At 39.6% G+C, this 23,125-nt stretch overlaps 2 protein-coding genes and 1 non-coding gene across 3 annotated transcripts; 2 read left to right on the top strand and 1 right to left on the bottom strand.

Moving 5' to 3' along the window:
* The first annotated feature begins 7,320 nt into the window (after positions 1-7,320).
* LOC104953245 (brain-specific angiogenesis inhibitor 1-associated protein 2-like protein 2) lies at positions 7,321-12,783 on the top strand. Its single transcript, XM_010780200.1, has 4 exons — positions 7,321-7,391; positions 9,656-9,742; positions 12,521-12,582; positions 12,691-12,783. The coding sequence occupies exons 1-4, from the start codon at positions 7,322-7,324 to the stop codon at positions 12,781-12,783; spliced, it is 312 nt and encodes a 103-aa protein (XP_010778502.1). The 5' UTR covers position 7,321.
* A 2,885-nt stretch (positions 12,784-15,668) lies between these two features.
* Positions 15,669-15,744, bottom strand: trnap-agg (transfer RNA proline (anticodon AGG)). Its single transcript has one exon. It is a non-coding gene; the product is annotated as a tRNA-Pro (tRNA).
* A 996-nt stretch (positions 15,745-16,740) lies between these two features.
* opn6a (opsin 6, group member a) lies at positions 16,741-22,781 on the top strand. The gene is made up of 6 exons (XM_010780103.1): positions 16,741-16,879; positions 18,462-18,667; positions 20,558-20,657; positions 21,766-21,870; positions 21,959-22,182; positions 22,338-22,781. The coding sequence occupies exons 1-6, from the start codon at positions 16,741-16,743 to the stop codon at positions 22,779-22,781; spliced, it is 1,218 nt and encodes a 405-aa protein (XP_010778405.1).
* The last annotated feature ends 344 nt before the right edge of the window (positions 22,782-23,125 follow it).

Genomic DNA, 23,125 nt, shown 5'->3' with positions numbered 1-23,125 from the left:
AGTCATACAACTAGTTTTAGGATGACAGGCGTTTGTTTCTCGATTGATGTGGACGTCGGCACTCGCTGCAGCAGGAACGCTTTTATCAACTAGGAGAGTGCTTAGTGAGGGACGTTGTTTAATGCAAAAGATATGGTCTTGGTGAGCATATGACTGGAAATAAAGTTCAAGTGAGAGTCTGGTGATAGGGATGGTTTGAGTATAACCTTAAACAACAATTGATGCATCACACTATGGGTGTAAAGAAAGGCCGTCCTTTTACAGAGAAACGTGAGCGAGGTCATAGTGACGTCTGGCTGAAGACGCCGACCCCAGCGGCCTCTCGTGCTGTCGTGCGTGGAGGACAGCTGCTACTGAGATCTACCCCGCTGCTAAGCGAGCAGGTCAAAGACCAAGGAGGAACCTGCAAGTAAGCTGCTGAGGACAGACAAAATGACAGTCAAAAAAAGAGAATAGAAAAGTTCCTGAAGGCAGGATCTTGCATGAGTTCATAGTTGTTGAGAGATCAATGCCCTGTTCTGCAAAGCATCCCGCTTAGCTGACACTTACTGTAAGTCAGTGTACAATGCTCAGGTGTTAGCATGGTCAGAGGGAGACCGGCCTCTAAGATCAGCTAACTGTAGTGTGTCGTGTGGTGTGGTGTGGTTGTCGTGTGGTGTGGCTCGTCGGCTGTGATGTTGGTGTGTGTGTGATGTGTGTGTGGTGTGTTGGTGTGTGGTGTGGTGTGTGTGTTTGTGTGTTTGTGTGTGTGTGTGTGTAGCTTGGCAATCTCAGTGCAGCCACAGTGGACCACTGTATCATTAGGCTTATGATCATTACTCTCCCTCTCCCTCTGTGTGTCGAGCAGAGCCTGAATGTGAGGTTAAAAGCTCACAATTTTCCAAACGGAAAATCACAGACACAGATACTATTATGGAGGTGTGTGTTAAAGGCCACGAGCTGTCTGAGTGCAACAAAGCCTCTCTTCACAGAGGACATACACCAGGTCAAGAGACCCAATACAGGAGCTGCCTAAAAAGGTCTACACACTTTCTCTCTCCATGTCACTACACGAGGGGCACAGGGATTGCTTGTATGAAGGCTCCACACAGTATGGAGGTAAATGGCTTGCCTGTCATTTTTTGGTCTATGTCCTCACAGTACTATAACAAAATCTATACTTCCTTTTTGTGCATAGCTATTTAAAGATGTTGGCCAACATGGCCTCCAGTTGTCAAGAGCAAATTGGTGAGAAAGTTTGCTTGAGGAGCTTCGTTTAAATGCAGCCCTTTTTAGGAGCTGTGACTTAATATCAGATCAAATCTGAATGCAAAAATAGATGATTGAATGGAACATTTTAAAATATTTCTCTTTTCCCTTTCGGCAAATTCTCAGATATAGAACAACCCATTGGAAGAAACATCAAGCTGGCCTACAGGTGAAGATGGCATAGGTCCAGTAACAAAACCATACAAACCACTGCCTGCCCACAGCATGTCCACACCTCCTTCTTGTAAGTGCTTGAATCTCTTAGGAGTAATATCCGTTTTTAGAAATTGGCACACTTGTTATTCTTTCACAACTCTTCATGTTACACTAGAAAGTCTACATTTCTTTGAGTTATTAAGTAAGAATAATTTGAATAATATGGATATTAGGCTTTGCACGTGAGGTAAGACCTGGAAAAGTGTGACCCCATCCCAGAGATTCATGGTAGAGCTTTGAGATTTGTGATTTGCTAGTTTAGTCAAAAGTTTGTGAAACCCCTCAGTGAAGCACACAGTTTATGCAGTTACCACAGGTACAAAGAGTGTTCTGTGTTTCTCACTAACTCTTCCCCCTGCACCCAAACAGTTTTCTGCCCTACAAGGCATTAGCAGAAGTTGCTGCTTCAAATATATATATTTTTAAATAGCGCTTCCTCTTACAGAGCTTTTGTTTAGCTGTCCTGTTGAACTTTAACACAGGAAAATAACACTCTGTATTGTTGGATTTATCTACAAAACTATATTCATGAGAAAAGGGGCTAAACTGTTGCCTGATATGCTTTTTGCACAATACCCCATAATAAAACCTGTGGGGAAAGAATAGATGAATGGTTCAGTATGCATTTAAAACTGAACACAGGCTCTGTGTCAAGCCCAGTGGAGCGATGTGTGGATTGGTTTTGTGGCTCAAAATCTTTGGCTCTGAAGCACATGCAAACATTTACTTGGGCACTGCATCGAGTTCGCAATTTCTCCTCCAGAGTCTGTTTGTTTAAGCAGGTAACTTATGTAAGTAGGGCTCATTGAGGGTTGAATACACCCCATTCCCGAAGGGGTCTGCACATCAGTTTTGACACGAGGGGATATATTGCCAAAATATGGATGTGGAAATATAAATCTGCAAATAAAACTGTACTTCCTGTTGGGATATGGACGGTTTGATGTCTAACTGACTGTGGCTTCTGCTTCCACAAATGCAGATCGTTGCTCTGAGAAAGTTCGGTTTTCTCTTTAATTAGCCACACTTGGTCTGAGTGAAAGGTTTGTGCCCAGAGACTGGACTCTGGAGACCGTCCTCTGGCCTTCTGGGGATTGAGGAGATTAGTGACCTCCACTGAGGATCTACGTCTGCAGGAGCCTCCAGAAACTGACAACCTATCACACCGTGGATCTCTTTGGAGCCCACCTGTTCCCCAACTTGATGTGTTGTAACACATTGGCGCCTCTGTGGATGGCAGAAAGGCGTAAACAATCTTGAAACTGTCAGTCAGGATCAAAGTCGCATCAAACAAGCATTTAAAATCTCCTTAAAAAAGCGTGAACCCGTTAACAACATGGATGTTCTCAGTTGTCCTGAACCCCCATTAGGGTCGCTGAGTTGACCCTGTGTGACAGGAGGCTGGTGGGCCAGACCCTTATCCTCTCGCTCAGCAAGAACTTTTTATTCTTAAAGATGACACTCTGATGAACCATGACACCTGCCTGTTCGAGCCTACTTAAGAAGGAGCAAAACAGTTTTTAGACTGACCTGCTGACCGCTTGGTGAATGTGGCCCCTTCAAGGCCCCTTTAACCCTTTAACTACCAGACCAAGAAAACATCTATGGAAAAATTAATTGTTTGCATTTTTTTAATCAAATGGGACACAAATAACCACTACCAATTGGTCGAGCTGGCCTTTTATGGTAAAAGTGCATTTTCAACAATCATCACATTACAGTATTTGTATGCATCAAACTCAAATAAAACACAAACTCAAATACATGTTTTTCTTTTATGGAAAATGAGCAATATATACAACCAGATATATTCATGAAAGATAATAAATTATAATTCTAAAAAAAAAGAAATGGAAAAAAGTAATGTTAAAGGCTCGGTAATTTTGGAGAAACCAGCTCGAATGCGCTAGAATTTGAAAATACACAACCGTAAAAAATCTGCCACTTCCTTAAAGAGCCTCTCCTCTTGTTAAAACTTTTTTTGTTCATCAAGTTATCTAATTATGTTCAGTCAGTGCTCTGACACTAAAATATGTCAAAAATGATATGATTACCTTACAAAAGTTGACCAAAAAGAGTTATTTCTTCAGCAGTGATTTTTAGCATTGTCAACTTCCTCAGTGGAAGCTAGCTGAAGGGCATTCTGTTCGAACCACAGTGACATCTAAAGGTTGTTTTGTGCATAACATGTCAACCAAATGGTAGAGCTGGCTGAATCAGATGGAGTAAAACTTTTTTAAAAATTCAACAAGATATCAAGACACAAAATGTGCTCTACCAAATGGTGGCGCTGGCTGTTAAAGGGTCTTTGGTTATCAATTACTGAATTTACTGAGTCACAGGGCAGATACACAAATGAAGCTTACCTTTCATTCAAATTGCACGATTGGATATTTGGCATTGGTGGAGTCAATTGTATAAATATAAACGAACCAAGTGAATCACCCTTTCCGTGTTGTTAGAAAGTCAATTTATTAAAACAATGGTTATTTTTCGCATTTAGGGTCACAAAGTATTCACCAGCAGGGGATGGAAGGCAGCGAAATGCTCCTGAAATAGTTTGAACTTATGACTACATGTCATTTGCAAAATCAAACATGTTTGCTCACTGTGTTGCTGGAGGTAAGTTGAGAAGATCCACACCACTCATGAGACATGAGAGTGCTATCAATCTTCTCATTAGCTCTTGGCAAGAAATAATAAAACAGTGAATAAGTGCATTTCCCAAGGTATCAAACTTCTATTTACAGTGGCTAGAAACAAATGCATTTGAGAACAGGCAAAGTATGGGGCCATTGTATTGCGTCATGGAAAACCCAATACATTTGGAGTTTTATTGATCACACTGATCCATGCTGAGAAAATAGGTCATTGCAGTAATAGTGTTGGACACTATGGGTGCACCCGACCCTCTCAGGACCCCACAGAGAGGAAGGAGATGAGGTAACGGGAAGAGAGAAAGATTGTGGGAGAAAGAAGAGCTAGAAAGTTAGAGACAAAGGAGGAGAAGGTTAGGCGAGTATTTACAGGAACACAGGATGTTGAACAGATTAAGTTCGGCTCTGTTCTGAAATACACAGTTTATTCAATAATGATCTATTATAAAAAATGTACAGATGAGGTGCATTGGGGACAGGTAACTAATGTGTATGCTGACAAATATGTATTGTTGTGTGGAGTACATTGTATGTAGGGATCCAAATTGTTTTCAGTTAGTTCATTTCTAAATGTTTTAAGATTAAACCTTCAAGAACCTAGTCTCACTTTAGAGGACGTGCTTCCCTGACCACCTGGACACATACCAGACGGTTTGAATGGTGCCTCACTTAAGCGTTCAATGCCCAGCTGTAGAACACCTGGCAAGATCTGGGCTTCCACTTAAAATAGCAACCACATGGTATTGTATATTAACAGTGCCTGTTTCTGATAGAACAGATGAGACAACCGATCAGATATTTACTCCTCTGATCTTCACTATCTCAATTCAAATCTGCTAAACCGTTTCTCATAACAATTAGTTTTGAAATTGACTTCAAATGTCTTATAATTTGTAAGACCACAAATCAGAGCAGCCATAAATCCAAGTGAGGAAGATATATAAAATGTGCTCATCTTTTGAGGATCCATGTGGCATATTTAAACGACGCCTCCTGGTGTTACATCAGCCAAGTTAGCAATGTGATCGCAGTTAGTAACTTAATCCTTTCCTGCCAGCATGACACATATTAAAGAGTGCTAGATCTTGGGTCGATATAGTTGCTTTCAAAAAAATATGATTTGGCCATTTGAGGGCAGCAGAGACAAGTTGTGAACGCTGCAAGGACATATCACCACCTTTAAAGGCACAATGATCTGTCCTGAATATTAAATAAAAGGCAAGTAACTTTAAAAGATTATAAAGCACAATGAACTACATTCAGATAATAATTCTCTGTTAGTTGTTTACTTCAAATTAAGAAATTGTGGTTCAATGCTTCTGAATAGCCTCATAATCACAGGAAACTGCCAGGTTTGTCGCAATTGCTCTTCCTTGCTTATTAATGCTCTTTCAAGGTGGTTAAATGCACCTCACACTGTGGGAACAAGCTCTGTGGCTGCCAGGCTTGGGTGGCTATGCAAGAGGATGCCAGTCATCAGTAGTACCACTGGGCACATTGCGGAGGTTAATTCACACTTTACTTTAATTATATAGTGATTTACACAGGATGCTGCACTGGTACACATTAAACTTTATAACCCTTGGTGTTGCGCTACCCTATGATATATCAAAATCCCCGCCTAAAACATCTAATGATCACTGCAGTCATTTACTAGCTCCAGGTCTTCTTCCTGTTCCATATGAGGTGGCATCAGTTTAACCCTTGTATGGTGTTCATATTTTTGTTAATCAGCCAGTGTTTGTGGGTCTGGTGGACCTGCTGCCCTTTTTGGCTTCAATTCAACACAATCAAACTATTTTATGTTAAAATACTCAACAGATGTTTACTTAATCTCAATTACAAGCAACATAAACAGCAAATATGGTTAATGTTTGCCCTTTTACATTTGTTAGATCACATTAATGAATTAAAGTGCTACTTTTGCCCACTGACTGGCTGGTCCTGTGGCTCGTCTTTCTTTTTTATCTAGCTGATGCTCAATCTCTTCCTCTTCTTCAAAGTCACTGTCAGACTCAGAATTCTCAGAAATGTGATCCTCTGAAGCCTCTTCATCAAATGGTTCACTCTCTTCCAGAATCATATGCAAGGCCCTCTGAGCAGAGAATCTTTTGGCCATCTTGATCAGTTGTGATGAGGACCCAAACTGGCAAAGCTTTATTTATTGTGTCTTGCCCCAAATGTGCAGCTTGGATAGAGTGTGAACAAAACATAATGCGGAAATGTGAGAGCAGAAAGGCGTCCGTGCTTGAATTTATCAACAATGTTGCAACCTTGTGCTGGAATGGCAGTGGCAGAAACACAAAAGTCTCACACACACACACACACACACACACACACACACACACACACACACACACACAGAAGGCCCAGACAGTTAAAGTATTTTCCAGTGATTCGGCCCTCATACATTTATCAGTATGTGTTCAGTTGAGATTTCATTATAGTTCAGTTTGTGTTTACTCTGCCACAAAGTCCAATTTAGAATCACAGTGAAAGACGTTGTGATAGCAGAACATCCATCACCAAGCAGACACCTCAAAGTCTGATGCTGAGGATGAGGAGGACCTCTGTTTGACACAGAGCCTGATACAGCAGTAACATTTTTTTTGTATCATGGCAGCCATTTCTGGTAACACAAACTACAGAGTTAATCCCACTAACCAAATCTAAATATGTTAGCATGAATATATCAATCTTATAATTTAAAATGACCACTACAGAGCTGAAGAACCAGCACCTTACCGTGGTAGAGAGGTTTGTGTGCCCTGATGAACCTGGGGGCTGTGTTGTCTGGAACCTTGTGTTCCTGGTAGGGTCTCCCATGGCAAATTGGTCTCAGGCAGGGGTCAGACTAAGATTGGTTCAGAAGACCTCATGAAAGACGACCACACGAAGTGGGATAGCCGGCCCGGAGGAAGGCCCGGGTCCCCTTCTGGAGCCCAAAGCCCAGAAGAGGAGGACTCCTCGGCGAGCCCGNCACACACACACACACACACACACACACACACACACACACACACACACACACACACACACACACACATACACACACACACAAACTCTGTTCAATATTTCAAAGTCTTGAAATATTGAACAGAGTTTGTGTGTGTGTGTATGTGTGTGTGTGTGTGTGTGTGTGTGTGTGTGTGTGTGTGTGTGTGTGTGTGTGTGTGTGTGTGTGTGTTTTTCAGAGCTTGATGGACGACTTCAACCCAAGTCTACAGAAACTTGTCTCACTGGGAAACAGCTACGTCCATGCTTTCCAGGGTAAGAAAGAACATCTCCCCATGAGACTTTTTACTTTAAGGTCATTTTTGCACCGTTAAAATGGCAGTAAATGAACCAACCTCTAATGGCTTTACATGGAAGCTGTCGGGTCAACTAGACCTAATTCAAAGTCCACATGCTTTGGTATTATCCTGATGCTATTATCGCCTTTATTATGGGCCTGTAACCCAGAGGTCGTTATAAATAGCTTGCAGTATATTTTCACAAACAAACAATGCACCACAACTACAGGATATCTTATTCTCACATACAGACGCAGGGATACTGAGTCTTGAAATTGTACCTCTGCTCTATTTGTGACTAGTGTTTCATTAAACCTGAAGGCATATTAATTGTGTCTATATTTTATGTCTTCATTTTTAACATATCTTCTAATCCCTGTGCAGTGCATTAAATGGAAAATGTTGTCATGCAAATTAAGTTCAATGACAGTAACATTTATGGTGAAGCTTTTAACATTATTCAACATCATAGTAGGTGTTTAATATGTGCAAGAGCAGTAATGATACATCATCAAATACACCATAGGAGCGCCGCTGCACCAGAAGCCCAGCAGACATAAAGTACAGATTATTATGTGTCCCAGAGTCTATAAATCCCCTCCCAGAGTCTGCAGGGAAGTGCAATAAATACATGGCATTTTAATAAGCTAAAGCTCAAACCGAAACGAAATCAGTGTTTGGATTCTACTGAAGCATCTTCTCTTTCTAATAATAATCAACTTTTTAAATCGGTAGTGGATGTTGCTCAGGATCTCCCATTGTTATTAAAGTACCATCACATTGATTTTAACTCTTGATATGTATTAGTCTCACAGCCTCTGGGAGTGCTTGATTTGTTGGTTTGTACTGGCTGTATCCCCATTCATTAAAAACAAGTCATTCTCACCTTATTAAAAAATGCAGCTAAAGCTTAATCACCTCCGCTGCGCTGTTTCCACTATGGTAGAAAAGAGCTAAATACAGAACATTTAAAATGTACCATATAAAAGACCAGCAAACCCCTGCTTTGGGATCTAAACCAACAAACGCAGATAGCAGTAACTAGAAAAAATGCTGGAAGAAATTTATTTAGGCTTTAAAACATTCAAAGAAGATTTAAATCCAAATTATAAATTATTTTCAATTAAATACATTACAATGTCATTTAAAAGAAACCCAACCACACTAAATCTAATCATGAATTCACTAGTTAAAACCTATGCCATTTACTTAGCTTACTCTGCTAAGCTAGGCTAGTTAGCTTTAGGCAGGACTAGTTTAGCTGTTTTTGTTCTCAATGACTGGATTTAGCTACAATATTATTTGTGTGGGATAACAAATCCCCAAGATGTTAATTCATCAATATGTATATATTTAATTCAAGTAGGCCTACAAAGCGACAGCAAATAATATACATTTACTGTAGTTTGAGCGAAGGCTAGCCGCTAGCTTCCCCTAGATTTGGCACTCCTGTTAGTTTAGTAGTAATTTGAAATCATACATTTTTGATAGATTAAATCAGATTGTCTTTTGTAGAATTAAGAAGGCTCCTCATTCAGTAGGGTTAGGGTTACTGCATTTTGGGATATGTAAAGGGATACACTAGCCGAGTAGACATTTAACCATAATAGCAGGTTGTCTAAATGCACAATGTGATTTTATGGGAAGGTGTATAAAAAGCATACCACTTTAAAGGACATTTTGGGGGTCATTTAAGATGATATTGTGTCATAACCACCCATATGTTTGAATTCAAAACTACTTGATTAGGTTTAGGAAAAGATAGTTTGGATTAAAATACAAAGGCTTTTTATTTTACCCCATCCTCTGGTTTAGATGGACTTTCTCACTCTTTATACTTTGTTACCTAAAATAGCACAGGGAGAGCCAAACATGCGTAGAGATAACAGACAAAATGACTTTAAAAATGGTATGTATTTATATGCCATAATATGATATCAGGCAAAAATGATAGCAAGGGAGGAAGGCAAAGAAAGATTTAATGGTTTATTTAATCGAAATAAATATGATTTTGATTTTATACTCCTGCTTATAATTAAACATATTATCTAATTATAACATATGCTCTCATGATTAATGGCTCTGTGTAGCTGCTTTTGTAGTTCTATGCCAGGGGAAATTATTTGCAACAAACACGTTTGCATTTCAAATTGAGACAGACTGTGTTTGTGTGTGTGTGTGTGTGTGTGTGTGTGTGTGTGTGTGTGTGTGTGTGTGTGTGTGTGTGTGTGTGTGTTTCAGATCTGGCAGTAACCAGTGAGGCCTACTTCGGTGCACTTTCAAAGATTGGGGAGAGGGCTTTCCACACCATATCCTCACGCTCCCTAGGTACGTGTGAACATGTTTACGCTCAGCTGGCTTTTGCAACCTCCCACTTAATGAGCAGAAACACAAGGAAGGTATCTTCTGTTATCTACAATCCAGGATGTGAGCGTTTTGTCTTTGATGTGTTTATTGCCACTTATTAAACTATTTCAACATTGTTCTTCCGCATCATGAAGACCAACCCTCTGGCGATACTCTACTTTTACAGTAACTAAGACACAGTGAATGCATAGTGTGTGTGTTATTAGCATACTCTTTGATGTGTAAGTGTGTAAGACTTAGTGTAACACTTGTTGTATGTTACAGTATATAACTAGCAATGGCTTGTGCCCTGCATAAGGCAACACAGCTTATGTTTGAGTTTGTTTTTCTGTGACTTCAAACAAAGATGTTGGATCAGGTATCAGAAGCCCGCCGGCAACATGAATAAAAGATGATGACTGGCAGCCGGCCGTGCTCCGCTCACTTAACCCAGCCACTCTAAACGGGAGTCAAGTAAGGCTTAGTGGCTGGGGTTGAAGATTTTGTTCAAACTGGAGATTAGTGTACTGTAACAGTGCTGTTTCACTACAGGAAAGGGATCCCAGTGTGCATTTCATAGCCATTGACAGGTCGAACTAAACAACTCCAACATACATTCTCCAGAATATGATGGCAAAACGTAATGGTCAAACTGCTTTAAAAAAGGATTTATGCTTTTATCATATGTTTAGGTATTTTTCTGCCCCTAAAAATGACCTAAACATACAGTATATATATATCTAAGCACAGTGTCAAAGCACTTGGCATTTACCAGTAGCAGTTGCGTCAAAAGACTATTTGGAAACTCATTGATAATGATCACACCATAAAAAATGACAGCATCAGATAACACCCTCATAGGTCAGAAACATTAACACAGAACAAAGGTAGTCTAAAAATACAGAGTAAGGAGGAAACTGGATTTAGCCACTGTAGTAAAAGTGTATTTAACTTTCAAAGAAGTGACACTGCACCCCTTCAACCAGGAAGAAATGAAGTACCACCAGTGACACATTAACATAAAGTCTACCCGAGTAAAAATTCAAACAGCAAGACATTTAACAGTTAGCCCAGCAGTAAATTAGCAGTTGTATTAGCGACACGTTAGCCTCAGACAGCTAGTATAGCAGCTAGCTTTGTTAGCATTTAGCTGCTTTGATACAATTAAATTAACAATGTAACAGTAAGTCTACAAGAGTTAAAGACTAAACAGCATGATACTTATTAGTTAGCTTAATAGAAAAGTATCTGTTATATTAGCAACATGTTAGCCTCAGACAGCTAGCAGAGCATAGCTTCGATAGCAGTTAACTAGGATAAAAATGACATTAAGAAATCACAAACATTTAAAAACAGCTCTGGTTTAAGTCTCTCAGGTATTAGCATTACGCTTGATCGCTGAGTATCTAAAACTTTTTTTTTTTAACCCGTTTCCCAAGTTTCTGACTACCTGGTTGCAACATAGGAAATGGGTTTTAGATTTTTTATTATTATTCTGCCGTAGTGCAGGATATTAGTCATCCATTCTTTGAGGATTTGTGAAGTTGAAAGACAAGAAATCTCCTGTGGTTTTGTGAATCTTATAAGGGAACAGAGACAGAGGAAAAGGCAGAGAGGCTGCTGGGAACTTATCAATATATCAATATGAAATATACTGTATGTGCTTGTGGAGACAAATGAGATTTTTAACGACCCAACACACATTCAGAATTTGAGAAGACGCTTTCAGGGAGACGGTTCAGAATATTATATTTGAAGTTAAACTAATACAACAATTCCATCAAAACAAGAAACAGGTATGATATGCTTTGGTTTTATCGGGGACTAATATATTGTTAATAATTATTGATGATATGGTACGATTTTACCTGGTTTTAGTATTTGACACTCTTGACTTTCATTAATTTTTATTACTATATTATTAATATTACAAGAACTACTGTTACACACTCAACATGTGCATTTAAGCCTATGTCCTCAGCATGTATGTGCAAGAGAAATGTCCATGTAGAACAATGAAGGACATGTTATCTTATCTGAAACTGCAATAAAAAGCATCTTCTATTTTTAGAGACAGGGTGTTCCCTGTAGTCTGTTTAAGACATTAGGGTTATTGATTGATTTTGGGTAATGAGTTGATGGAAATGAACAAGTGGAAAGATTATATGATCCTATTACAAAAGGCTACATAATACTGTATATCATATTACATTTTTATTGTTTTGAAGTTATGTATTAAAGTGGACCTATCATGCTATATTTGAATAATATAGTGTAGGACCATACCTATATAAGGCATATTTATACTTTTTATTTTTCAAAATACCAAACAGATCATGCATTTTAGCCATTCCTCATTTCGCTCAATTTAACACTGTCTTTGCATCATGGGCTGATTCTGTGAGAACAGCACCATCTACAGGCCTGGCATATGTACTACAGCGTCTCCAGCGCTTTCCAACGGCAATGTCCGTGGCTGTCTCCTCCTGATTGGTGGAGTTGGCCCAATAGCCGTAGCGCCACTTCTGTGACGTCATAAATCTGGATCAGTCTGTATCAGATCCGTTGCAGCCCCTTTTTAAGAGATTTGGGTATGGAGGAAAATAGAGAGGGTTGTGTTTTCTGACACTTGGTGAGTTCCCTGGAACACCGGGGACACATATTCATGTATAAAAGACGTACAAAAGTGCATTTTGCATGATAGGTCACTTTAAGTGATATTATTGATGTAACATGTACAGTAATGCGCTTGTGTTAAAGGGGATGTCCTGATTCAGATCTCTGAGAGCCAAAGAAGAATCACTGTGGAGTTGGATGGAGTAGTAAGTACCATTAATACTAGTCTTATCTATCCATCACGACTTGTTATCGTGATCAAACTCTGATTTTCAATTTTCTAATGTGTTTTATATATTTTTGTCACTTTCCAGTTCCGCTGGTTCTCTATGGAGGTTCTTCGGGAGATGGACAACAACATTAGAAAGGACAGAACTTACATATCAGTGAGCAATCTGGTCTTCTAAAAACACAATGTTCTCATTCAACGAAATGCCATTGCCAATTGTGTTTGTCTAGCTAAACATATCAAAGTCAAAGTCAACTTTAATGTCAATCTTTCAGTTTGTGTGCACGGACAGAGAGATCGAAATGACGTTTCCAACAATCCCAAATACAATTATACAATATACAGATATGTATAAAAATATGTATAAAATATGTATATCCTATATACACAATCAACAGACACATTTACACACATTAGGTTAAAAAACACAACAATCAATATATACAAAATAACAGTCACTTCAATATCAATATTATCACCCAGGTAATGTTTGTTTATGGCGTATCACAATTATCGTATCTTTACCAAACCAAAAAGTAACGGTATGTAATGTATTTTACTTAGTAGCCTACATACCCTGAGTCACATGACAACACTCAACCAAAGTCAGGATGTTCCATTAAAGCTAAGCAAGTNACACACACACACACACACACACACACACACACACACACACACACACACACACACACACACACACACACAGTTATGCTGATCTTGAGGTCTCCCTCTGACATGCTAACACCTGAGCATTGTACACTGACTGTACAGTAAGTGTCAGCTAAGGATGTTTGGCAGAACAGGGCATTAATCTCTCAACAACTATGAACTCATTGCAAGATCCTGCCTTCAGAAACTTGTCTTATGTCTTTTTTTGACTGTCAGTTTTGTTGTCCTCAGCAGCTGACTGCAGGTTCCTCCTTGGTCTTTGACCTGCTCGCTTAGCAGCAGCGTAATCTTAGTAGCAGCTGTCCTCCACACTGACAGCACGAGACGTGCCGCTCTCTTTCAGCCAGACAGTCTAATCTCCTCACTTTCTCTGTAAAAGGATGGCTTTCTTACAACCATAGGTGTGATGATCAATTGTTTGTTTAAGGTATACTTCAAAACATCCCTTCACCAACTCTCACTCTAATTTTTTCCAGTCATATGCTCACCAAAACATTTCATTTTTGAATTTTAAAAAGACGTCTGCATAAGCACTCTCATGCTTGCGCAGGTGCACTCCTCATCCAGACGACTTTAAACAAGTTAGACTTGTTTAAGAAAGCGATATTTTAGTGGAAATGTGTGGTGGTGGTGAGCATACGACCAGATAAAGGACATTTCAATTGAACTGCAGAGACAGTTTTAAAAAGATATTTCGAAATAGTTTAGCTGTTGTTTGTCTCGGCCCTCTCATACTTAAATTCCTCCGGGCTTTTCTTGTCCCATAGAGGCATGCAAGGATAATTCAAAGACACACACCCGTGTGTAATTGATATTTAAATGATCATTTTTGGGTCAAATATGCCCTTAACAATGATCCTTCCTTAAACAACAAAACTTGTTATGCAGTTAAGACTAGCACTAGAATATATGGCTGTGAGTGACGTTGTGCTGTGAGGTTTCTGAACAATGCCTACTGTATACCGCATCCATTATCACATTATCCACTTTAACAAGAAGACTCACACCACAGAGGGATCAGAAAACCTCACTCTCGCTGGGCTGCAGTGCAAACACAGGGATAACTGCAGAGCTGAAGCTATGTCGTGGGGCGTCTTTAGGTGGAGGTGGGGCAGAGCAATGACTGTGTTCAGTGTTTGCTGCTGGACGGGTGACAGTTGGGGTCAGAGGTTTACTTTCCCTCAACTCTGTCACTCTCCCCGGACTGGCTTTCGAAAGGCTCAAAGAAGAGGTTTGATGAGGAGGACTCGGAAGCACCGAGGCATCTGGCAGCAGCGGTGGCCCTTCCCTCCACATCCTGAGGGCCAGCAGAGCTGCTCTGTGGCGGCTAGAGGAGGAAAACAAGGTGCACACTGTGATCTAAACACAGGCCGAGGGGGGGGGGGGCGGTTTAGGTTACCCCTTTGCTAGGTGTGTTGCCACAGAGCAGCTCACTGTGAAGAGCAGCAAGGTGGAGGAGGGGAGATGTGGTGCAATTGTAAGTTTATACATAACAAAGGGTTTTAATCAATAAAATAGGAACATGTTAGTGAAATCCCCAAACTCTCCTAATAAATATTTTTTCTGATGCTTGTACTGAAAGTGGGTTCCAGATGCTCTCACACTAACATCAGAGCTCAGGGAATTTGTCAGGGCCCACATTAGCTCACACTGACTTCCTTACTAGTATGATTCTTCTGGCCTCAGTGTACATTAAGATAAATGTGCTTTACATTATAGTTAAGCAAAGTCTCGCTGGCAGGACAAAAGTCATCTTCTGTATGACCCTTTTCTTAATGGCGGTGATTAGTGAAAACTAGAACATGTCTCTGGAGAGGAGGTGTCAGTTAGTAATCATTGGCGTAACTCATTTTCAAAGAACAAAGGGATTTCTCTGAATGGGTAAGATGCTGTTAATTGTTGCCAGACTACACAGCTTGTAAAACATTGCTCTTACACACTAGCTCCAGACAAGATGAAGTGACAAGATGTTTCCCCATGTCGTTCCGTAGGGCTCTATTTGAACAAACAGTATTGGCAAAGTTTGAAATAGACATTTTTGGAAATACCCTTATTGGCTTTCTTGCAAATAGTTAAAAATATCTGTACAGTAATTATGAAGCTGTTTTCTAGCTTAGCTAAACAAATGGGCTGTTGGCAATGGCTTTATATTTTCATATCCTTTCAAATAATTTGAGGAACCAAAGCATATCAATACAAAAGAAAAAGGGCACTCAAATAAACACTAAGTATAAATGCTTCATGTAGTTAGAGCCAAACACCACCTCAATCTCAAGGTTGAAAGGAATTCCACCATTATCAATATGTGTTCAAAGGCACTCCACTTAGAATATTTTATGGATATTTTCTAGCCCTAAGCGCATTACATCATACAACTTCTAACTAAACAGGAGAGGGCTCGTCCGGGATTTGAACCCGGGACCTCTCGCACCCTAAGCGAGAATCATACCCCGGCCTAGACCAACGAGCCATTTATAAATGCTATACACTCAGATATTTTCTTTTGGCAGTTGTGAGCAGTAGCGAGGTGGTTTTCAAAGTGAAAAAGAATGCTCATACCCAGACTGCTATCCGGATCTACTCCAAAATGTATTGGATTCTTTTTTGGCCCATGCTTTACCCTTCCAACAAGTTTCATGAAAACCTACCCAGTATTTTTCCCGTAATTCTTCTGTCAGACAGACAAACAAACCAGCGAAACCAAACCTAAACATAAAACCGTTGGCTGAGATAATTAGTGCTGAATAAGCTGAGCTAAAATAAAATGAGAATATATGATACAAATTATGTAATCATTCACTGTGAGTTGTTTAGTTAGAAATACAGATTAGAATACAAAAGTTTAGTTTTCTCCATTTACTTAAAGATCCTCAGAATGATACTAATGGATTGGGCTGATTGTTTGACATATTGTTTAACATTAATCCTTATTCTGTTTGGATGTCTTGGCAGAAAGTTCAATCACCATCTTTTGAGTTGGCTGCTAAACAAGACTGCAATCAGATAGATTTTTCTTTTTTTAGCGAGAAAATGAACAGTTTACAAAAATCAGCAATGGCAAAGGAGACAATTTGAATTTAGAAAAATAGTTCAGCATTAGTTGTAGCCTCCACTGATGGCCTTTAAGTTTCTTTGTGTGAGATGAGTCTATAGGACTTTAATTAATTAAAATAAATGAAACCCCTACAGAAGCAATTTCCATTAGTAGAACAGCTGACCAGAGATTTCCCTGTTGGCTTGGATTTTCACCCAAAATCTCTGCTTAGTTGCTAATAAATAGAGAGGATTACAGGTGCAATCATTTGGACAGTGAGTGGTGAGGTATTAGCGACCGGGATAAGCTGGATTTAAAATGAAATAACCGGGCAGGCCTACTGTAACACAGTTGTATCTACTGAGAGCAGAGGGGAGCAGAGCTACTGTAGAGGACAGCAAGGATTCATGCCTTGGCATCAAAATAGAGGCCATGGAAATTACATTGAAGGGTTTTCCTATGAAGGTGGTAAATATTCCTTGGAGGAATAATAACCTCAGTACTGTGAACACAGAGCCACCCCTGTCCGAACAAGGAGAAACTATCATTGGAATATATCTGTTAGTGTTGGGTAAGTCAAACATCATACACTGAATTTAATGTGACTTGAAATGTCTTTTTTTGCATACTCATTAAAATGCAAATCAAAAACATTGCAAGCACCATAGATGAATGTCTATGAAACTGATATGTGAAGTACTGACAAACTTCTTGAAATATATCCTCTTAGTGTTCTGGCTTCCATAACTCTGTAGTGCAAGAAAAAACCCCAAATAGTTTTGTCCTTTTAACCCCTCAGGACAAACACTAGCAAGAAAGAGTAACAGAAGAGTCCAAATGTTTCCAAGAGTCCCGCTGTCACAGACAGTCTGGCACTGTCCACGTCCACTAATGCAGGCCAGGGATTTTGTGTTATTTAGACTGAGCTATAAAAAGAAATACAATTATCTTTGGTTCTTGCCACTTTTACTAAAATACAAAATAGTCATGCTTTCTGGATCTCTGTTCCATATCTTCTTTATTAAGTTATCCTACTCCTCTCTACTGCATTGTGTACTGCTCTATTGAGTTATATAATGCCACGCTGTACTGCATTGCCCTCCACTAAGTTAGACTTTTTGGACTGTACTTCAGAATCATCTTTAATGGTCAGGTATGTGTACATATGCAAGAACTTTTTTTTAGTCAACATACTTTCACATGAATAGACATTAAAGCTTGGTCAAGGAGAACAAAGCTGGGGCACTTTCTTATACTATTCACTGTTATCTACTCTAGACTCCATTGTTACCATACTCTCCAGCATTATACTATTCCATAATATACAGTACCATAACATACAATAATACTATAATATAATATAACACAACACACTATACAACACTTTAACATAATATACTCTACCACATTGCATGATTAAATTGATTTGTATTATTGTGTCATGCATATAACTAGGTTGTGCTGATCCTGACACCCAGCCCATGCCTGCCTGAATTGCCAGAATGGGAGCAAATCTTTGATGCATCAAACATCGTGTAGCTCTTTTCTGTATGCTGTCTACAATTTTACATTCTTTCAAGCACCATATCACTGGTTACTCACTACACCCTCTACTTTGTTCTACTTTACTTAAGTATACAATGAAATGATGTGGTCCTTTACTAAACTATAATACTATACTATAATGTGCTGCACACTGCTATACTACAGTATCCTATACTATCCTATGCTATACTATCCTATAGTATACTGTACACTACTATTCTATCCTATACTACACTGTAACATACTATACAATAATATATCCTATACTTTATAAGAATAAACTATAAAGGACTGCACTATACCACAATATACTATACTATAATGTACACTACCATACTATACTATAAAGGACTAAACTATAAAGGACTATACTATTCTATACTATAAAGTACACTTTTTTATAAAGTAGTGTCTGATGATCTTTAAAAAAATATTTACTATTCCAAGTACTAAAATGTACTATACTATACTAAGCAGTTTAGTGATGTTTGTACACTCCAATAAATTTCACAAATGTATGACTTTAAAGTAGTATTATAGTAACTGTACCAAACAATATGTATGTCCCAAAATATTCACTGACATGCTGTTTGTTTGTCTGTCTGTAGGATGGCTGTCCTGGTTTGGAAACAGTTTAGTGATGTTTATCCTGTACAGGCAACGGGCCTCACTACAGTCCACCGACTTCCTCACCTTAAATCTTGCCATCTCTGATGCCAGCATCTCCATATTCGGCTACTCCAGAGGGATCCTACAAATATTCAATGTCTTTAGGGACGATGGGTATTTGATTACCTGGATCTGGACGTGCCAGGTAAAAGCAACACCAACACAACACTTAATTTAAACGGGTTACATTACAATTATCACTTCATATTTATATGCTATAAATATCTTCCACCAAATCTTTAATCATAATGCAATTTGCAGCATTAACACCAATCAGAAACCTTGATTTGAAATGACTTGAAAGTAATGACTATGCAGAGTTTTAAAAAACAAATGCATCTGCTTTCTTGGGCAAATCCCAATTAATAAAGTTCATTAAAATAATCAGTGCTAGTCTTACAGTAAAGTGAGTATGCATGTGAGAGTATGTGTGTTTGTGTGTCTGTGTGTGCAAAGGATTATGCTAGTAGCCATGTGGGCTGGAGGTTAAATCTGTAATAAGATTACCGCTACGGGGGCCTTTAAATGGGGAAACTCTTCAAGCAGCATGGCACCTGTCAACAACCAAACAGGAAATAAATAAGAGACATGATTGCTGGGTTAAATCAAATGTTCTTACTTTGCTGGATTTTGACATATCATTATATTAAATTAATGAGAGAGTTGTCCTCAAATTCTAAGAATTTCTATGTTCGTTCCACCCCCAGCCTCAGCTTGAAATTAAATAGTTGTCATACTTTAGCCTGGAATTCATTCCAGGGTATTTTTCTTGCTCAAGGCTGGCTGTGGAAACGTTGATATCCGCGAGTGAACGAAAACAAGCTGCTGCAACCAAAACACTTTGAGTCCCAGGAGTGTAAACCCCCGAAATCTGATAGAGAGACATATTTTTTAATTGTGGTCTGCTACTCTTATGAGCTTAAGTAGAGCCATTGAGATGATCTCATCTCTCAGGCATCCAATATCAGGTTTTCAGGTGGAAAATAAATATTGGCATAGCAGCGGCAGTACGCCCCTCTTATTTCACCTTCCCCTGGGAGAGGTGGGCTAAGAGAGAACGAGAGTCAGAAGTAAAGGTAAAGGTAAGAGGGGACAGAAATAGAGGAGGTTAGGAACAGAAAGGTGAAGGAGACAGGCATGTGAGAAGCATTAGCAGATTACTGCATGGAGCATGATGGGACATGAACGGTTGCAAGCTAGGCCAGATCCCTATGGGACAGAACATTATTGAATATGATAGAGCCTTATAGGACGCTTTGAAGTTGCAAAGGGGATACAGGGAAAGAATTGTCGAAACAATTTACAAGGTGAACAAAAATACTTTGAATTTAAATCATTACTTTTCTTATGTTTGTTTCAAATTAACATATTTTCTCATGAGCCAGGGCAGAAACACTATACTGTGAGTTTATCAGAGAAGATCAAATCACATAAGTCCGAGAAGCCACCGTCCTTATGTCCCAGTCCTTCATTATTGTAAAAATAGGGAAGGTGCTGAATGACAAACATGCCCAGACCAGACGTTGGCAGTCCAGTAATCTGGCGAATGTGAGGGGTGAACAAACGTGATGACTGACAGTAATAGGATTAGCACTAAGGAAGATCAAGAGAGTAATCAGAGACCTTAACTGATCCATGTCACCTGAAAATGTCACAATAGGGAGCCGGTTGTTGCACAGTTGGAGCCAGACTGAAACAAAGTCGCATAATTCCCTTTAAGGGGAGCTGTGATTAAAAGATAATCATCCCCATGGACTGATGCTTAGAAAAACTTCATTGTTGAATGCATTGAAGTGACGGCTCACATCAGAGGAAATGCTCCAGGTCTGCAGCATATTTTTCAACAGGCAGGAAGTGCCCTTGAGCTGCAGCGTCTCTATCTGATTAAGTCGAAAGCTAAATAAACTCAACAGACAAAGATGTGAAACAATTAGGCATGCAATGGATCCACACCCGAGGCTTCGAGGAGCAGTCAAAGACATTTCAGAGATGTCGTGTCATGATTCACCAAGGCCTCTCGCTGTGTCTCCTCCAGGTAGATGGCTTCTTTACCCTACTCTTCGGCCTTGCAAGCATCAACACCTTGACCGTTATCAGCATCACCAGATACATCAAGGGATGCCACCCAAACAAAGGTCAGATTTACCCTCCTTGAATTTAAGTGAGAGTGTATAAACAAAGCTTAAGGCCGGAGTCTCTGCCCACTTCACATTCCTGCAGTTCTTATCTGACAGAAAAGTGTGTTTTTTGCTGCTAATGAAGCCTCATTACCGACTTCAGCTGTGGAAATTACTACCACTTGTCTCAAGCAATTTCATTTACATTTCGCAAACGTATCATTAAGTTATCTTGAGGTGACATTTTCTATTTTCGGGTGTAACTGATGCTGAAGAATGTCTTAATTATATGGAAATTAGGTTTAGCAACTGCCTCTGTTGTGAGAAAATGAGTTTTTACTGTGTGACTGTGACTGTTCGTAAAACACAACAATATAAAACCTTTGTATATTGGTATCACATTACATGTTTTATACGGTAGAGTACAACTGCATGTACTTGGCGTAGAGGCTTGGTGTTGGGACCAGGGGGTCACAGGTTCAAACCCCAATGCATGTTGTTGTGTCCCTGGGCAAGACACTTCACCCCAAATGGCTCCTGTGGGGATTGCCCACACTATTGAGTATGTAAGTTGCTTTGGATAAAAGTGTCTAACATGTAATGTAATCTACTGCAAACAGTAACAGATAAGGATACAAATCTGAAAATCAGATAAAAACAACTTAATTTTAGGTCGAAATGAAAGGAAGCCAGGTACGCTAGAAAGGATTTTAGAAACAACATGAGGTAATTCAGAAAAGATGAGTAACCCATGGGAACAAAGCACATTGCCAATCCTAAAGATGATATCCCTGGCCAATCCCCTCAAAAACTGTACTGCACTTCTCATATGTTATATTGACATTAGATATGGGAATGTATTTTCTTTCTTCTCCTGAACACAACGCTTCGTGTACTTTGTCAACAGAGGTTCTTTTCAGTCGCAGATGTTTGCAAAGGCTGTTAATATAAGAAAAGGCAGCATTGTTCAAAAAATGTCACACTCTTCACATTCATAACAAGTCAAGAATGCTGCATCTTGAAGTGCCTCTCACTCTGTCCTGTTTTCTAACCTTTTCCAACTCCCACAATCTGTTCCATAACGTGGGAATATTATATTGTAATGTTCCTGTTGTATTTTTGGCAGCTTACTGTATTAGCGTGAACACCATTGCTGTATCGCTGATCTGCATTTGGACCGGAGCGATGTTTTGGTCTGCTGCTCCACTGCTAGGCTGGGGCAGCTACACAGGTCTGTTCTCACACACTATAACAATGGAAGAAACGAGAATTCAACTTTTGAAAGCTTGGATGTGACCTTAGTGTCTTGTTCTTGTTAGATCGAGGATATGGTACCTGTGAGGTGGACTGGGCCAAAGCCAATTACTCCACCATCCACAAATCCTACATCATCTCCATCCTCATCTTCTGCTTTTTCATCCCTGTGATGATAATGCTCTTCTGCTACACCTCCATTATCAACACAGTGAAAAACACCAACGCCATGACCGCAGATGGTTTCCTTACATCCCGCCAAAGGAAGGTGGAGAGAGATGTCACAAGGGTAAGGGGAAAAAAAGTTGATATCTGTATTTTATTGGAGGGAATTGATTCGAAAAATAAAATAAGACCCTTTAAAGAGCTCTTTAAAAGTGCCCTTTCTGTAATACAGCTCCTCTCATGTTATACTTACAATTATTCCCTCATGTTCCTCTCCAGATTTCCATTGTAATCTGCACAGCTTTCATCATGGCCTGGTCCCCATATGCAGTCGTGTCTATGTGGTCAGCCTGGGGCTTCAATGTGCCAAGCACAACCAGCATCATGACACGTCTCTTTGCCAAGTCTGCCAGCTTCTACAACCCGCTCATCTACTTTGGCATGAGCTCCAAGTTTCGCAATGACATCTCTGTGCTGCTGCCCTGCACACGAGAACACAGGGAGGTGGTGCGTCTGCAGCATTTTAAAAACTTCAAACCTAAAGCTGAGGCCCCGCCCCCAGATGCATTACTGCCTGTCCAGAATCCGGAGGCAAAATATGCCGCAGCCATTCCTGAAAGTGACTCAGGGGTCAACAGCCCTCCCCACACGCCTCCATTTGTCATCACCAATGACCTGCCCTCACACATCGAAACATCAGAGTACTGGTGTGACAGGCTCTGAAGACATTTCACCAAATGCTTGGGGAGATTAAGAGTACTTTTATATATTTGTTTCTTACCCGTGTTAACAGAATGTACTTGTAATCTGTTTTAATAAATTATTTTCTGAATCTCAAGTGGGATTTCACACTTGTTGAATGAAGCAAGGGTTTTCATTTCCAGCTCTTACAATGGCTTTATTTTGCCAAAGCATCAAGGTAAGATTAAACACTTATACAATACAACAATAGTAATATTAGCAATAACACAACATACTGCAGATAAAATACAACAAAATGAAGACTGTCCAAATGTGTGTGTGTGTGTGTGTGTGTGTGTGTGTGTGTGTGTGTGTGTGTGTGTGTG

Source organism: Notothenia coriiceps, unplaced genomic scaffold (assembly GCF_000735185.1).
Source record: "Notothenia coriiceps isolate Sejong01 unplaced genomic scaffold, NC01 NC01_scaffold00000281, whole genome shotgun sequence".
Lineage (NCBI taxonomy): Eukaryota > Metazoa > Chordata > Actinopteri > Perciformes > Nototheniidae > Notothenia > Notothenia coriiceps.
This window is presented reverse-complemented; position numbering and strand designations above follow the sequence as displayed.

Coding starts and splice junctions, on each gene's coding strand:
- LOC104953245 (XM_010780200.1), top strand. CDS start 7,322: ATGGACGACTTCAACCCAAGTCTACAGAAACTTGTCTCACTGGGAAAC. Junction 7,392..9,655: donor CTACGTCCATGCTTTCCAGG/GTAAGAAAGAAC, acceptor TGTGTGTTTCAG/ATCTGGCAGTAACCAGTGAG. Junction 12,583..12,690: donor CTGTGGAGTTGGATGGAGTA/GTAAGTACCATT, acceptor GTCACTTTCCAG/TTCCGCTGGTTCTCTATGGA.
- opn6a (XM_010780103.1), top strand. CDS start 16,741: ATGGAAATTACATTGAAGGGTTTTCCTATGAAGGTGGTAAATATTCCT. Junction 16,880..18,461: donor AATATATCTGTTAGTGTTGG/GTAAGTCAAACA, acceptor GTCTGTCTGTAG/GATGGCTGTCCTGGTTTGGA. Junction 18,668..20,557: donor CCTGGATCTGGACGTGCCAG/GTAAAAGCAACA, acceptor TGTCTCCTCCAG/GTAGATGGCTTCTTTACCCT.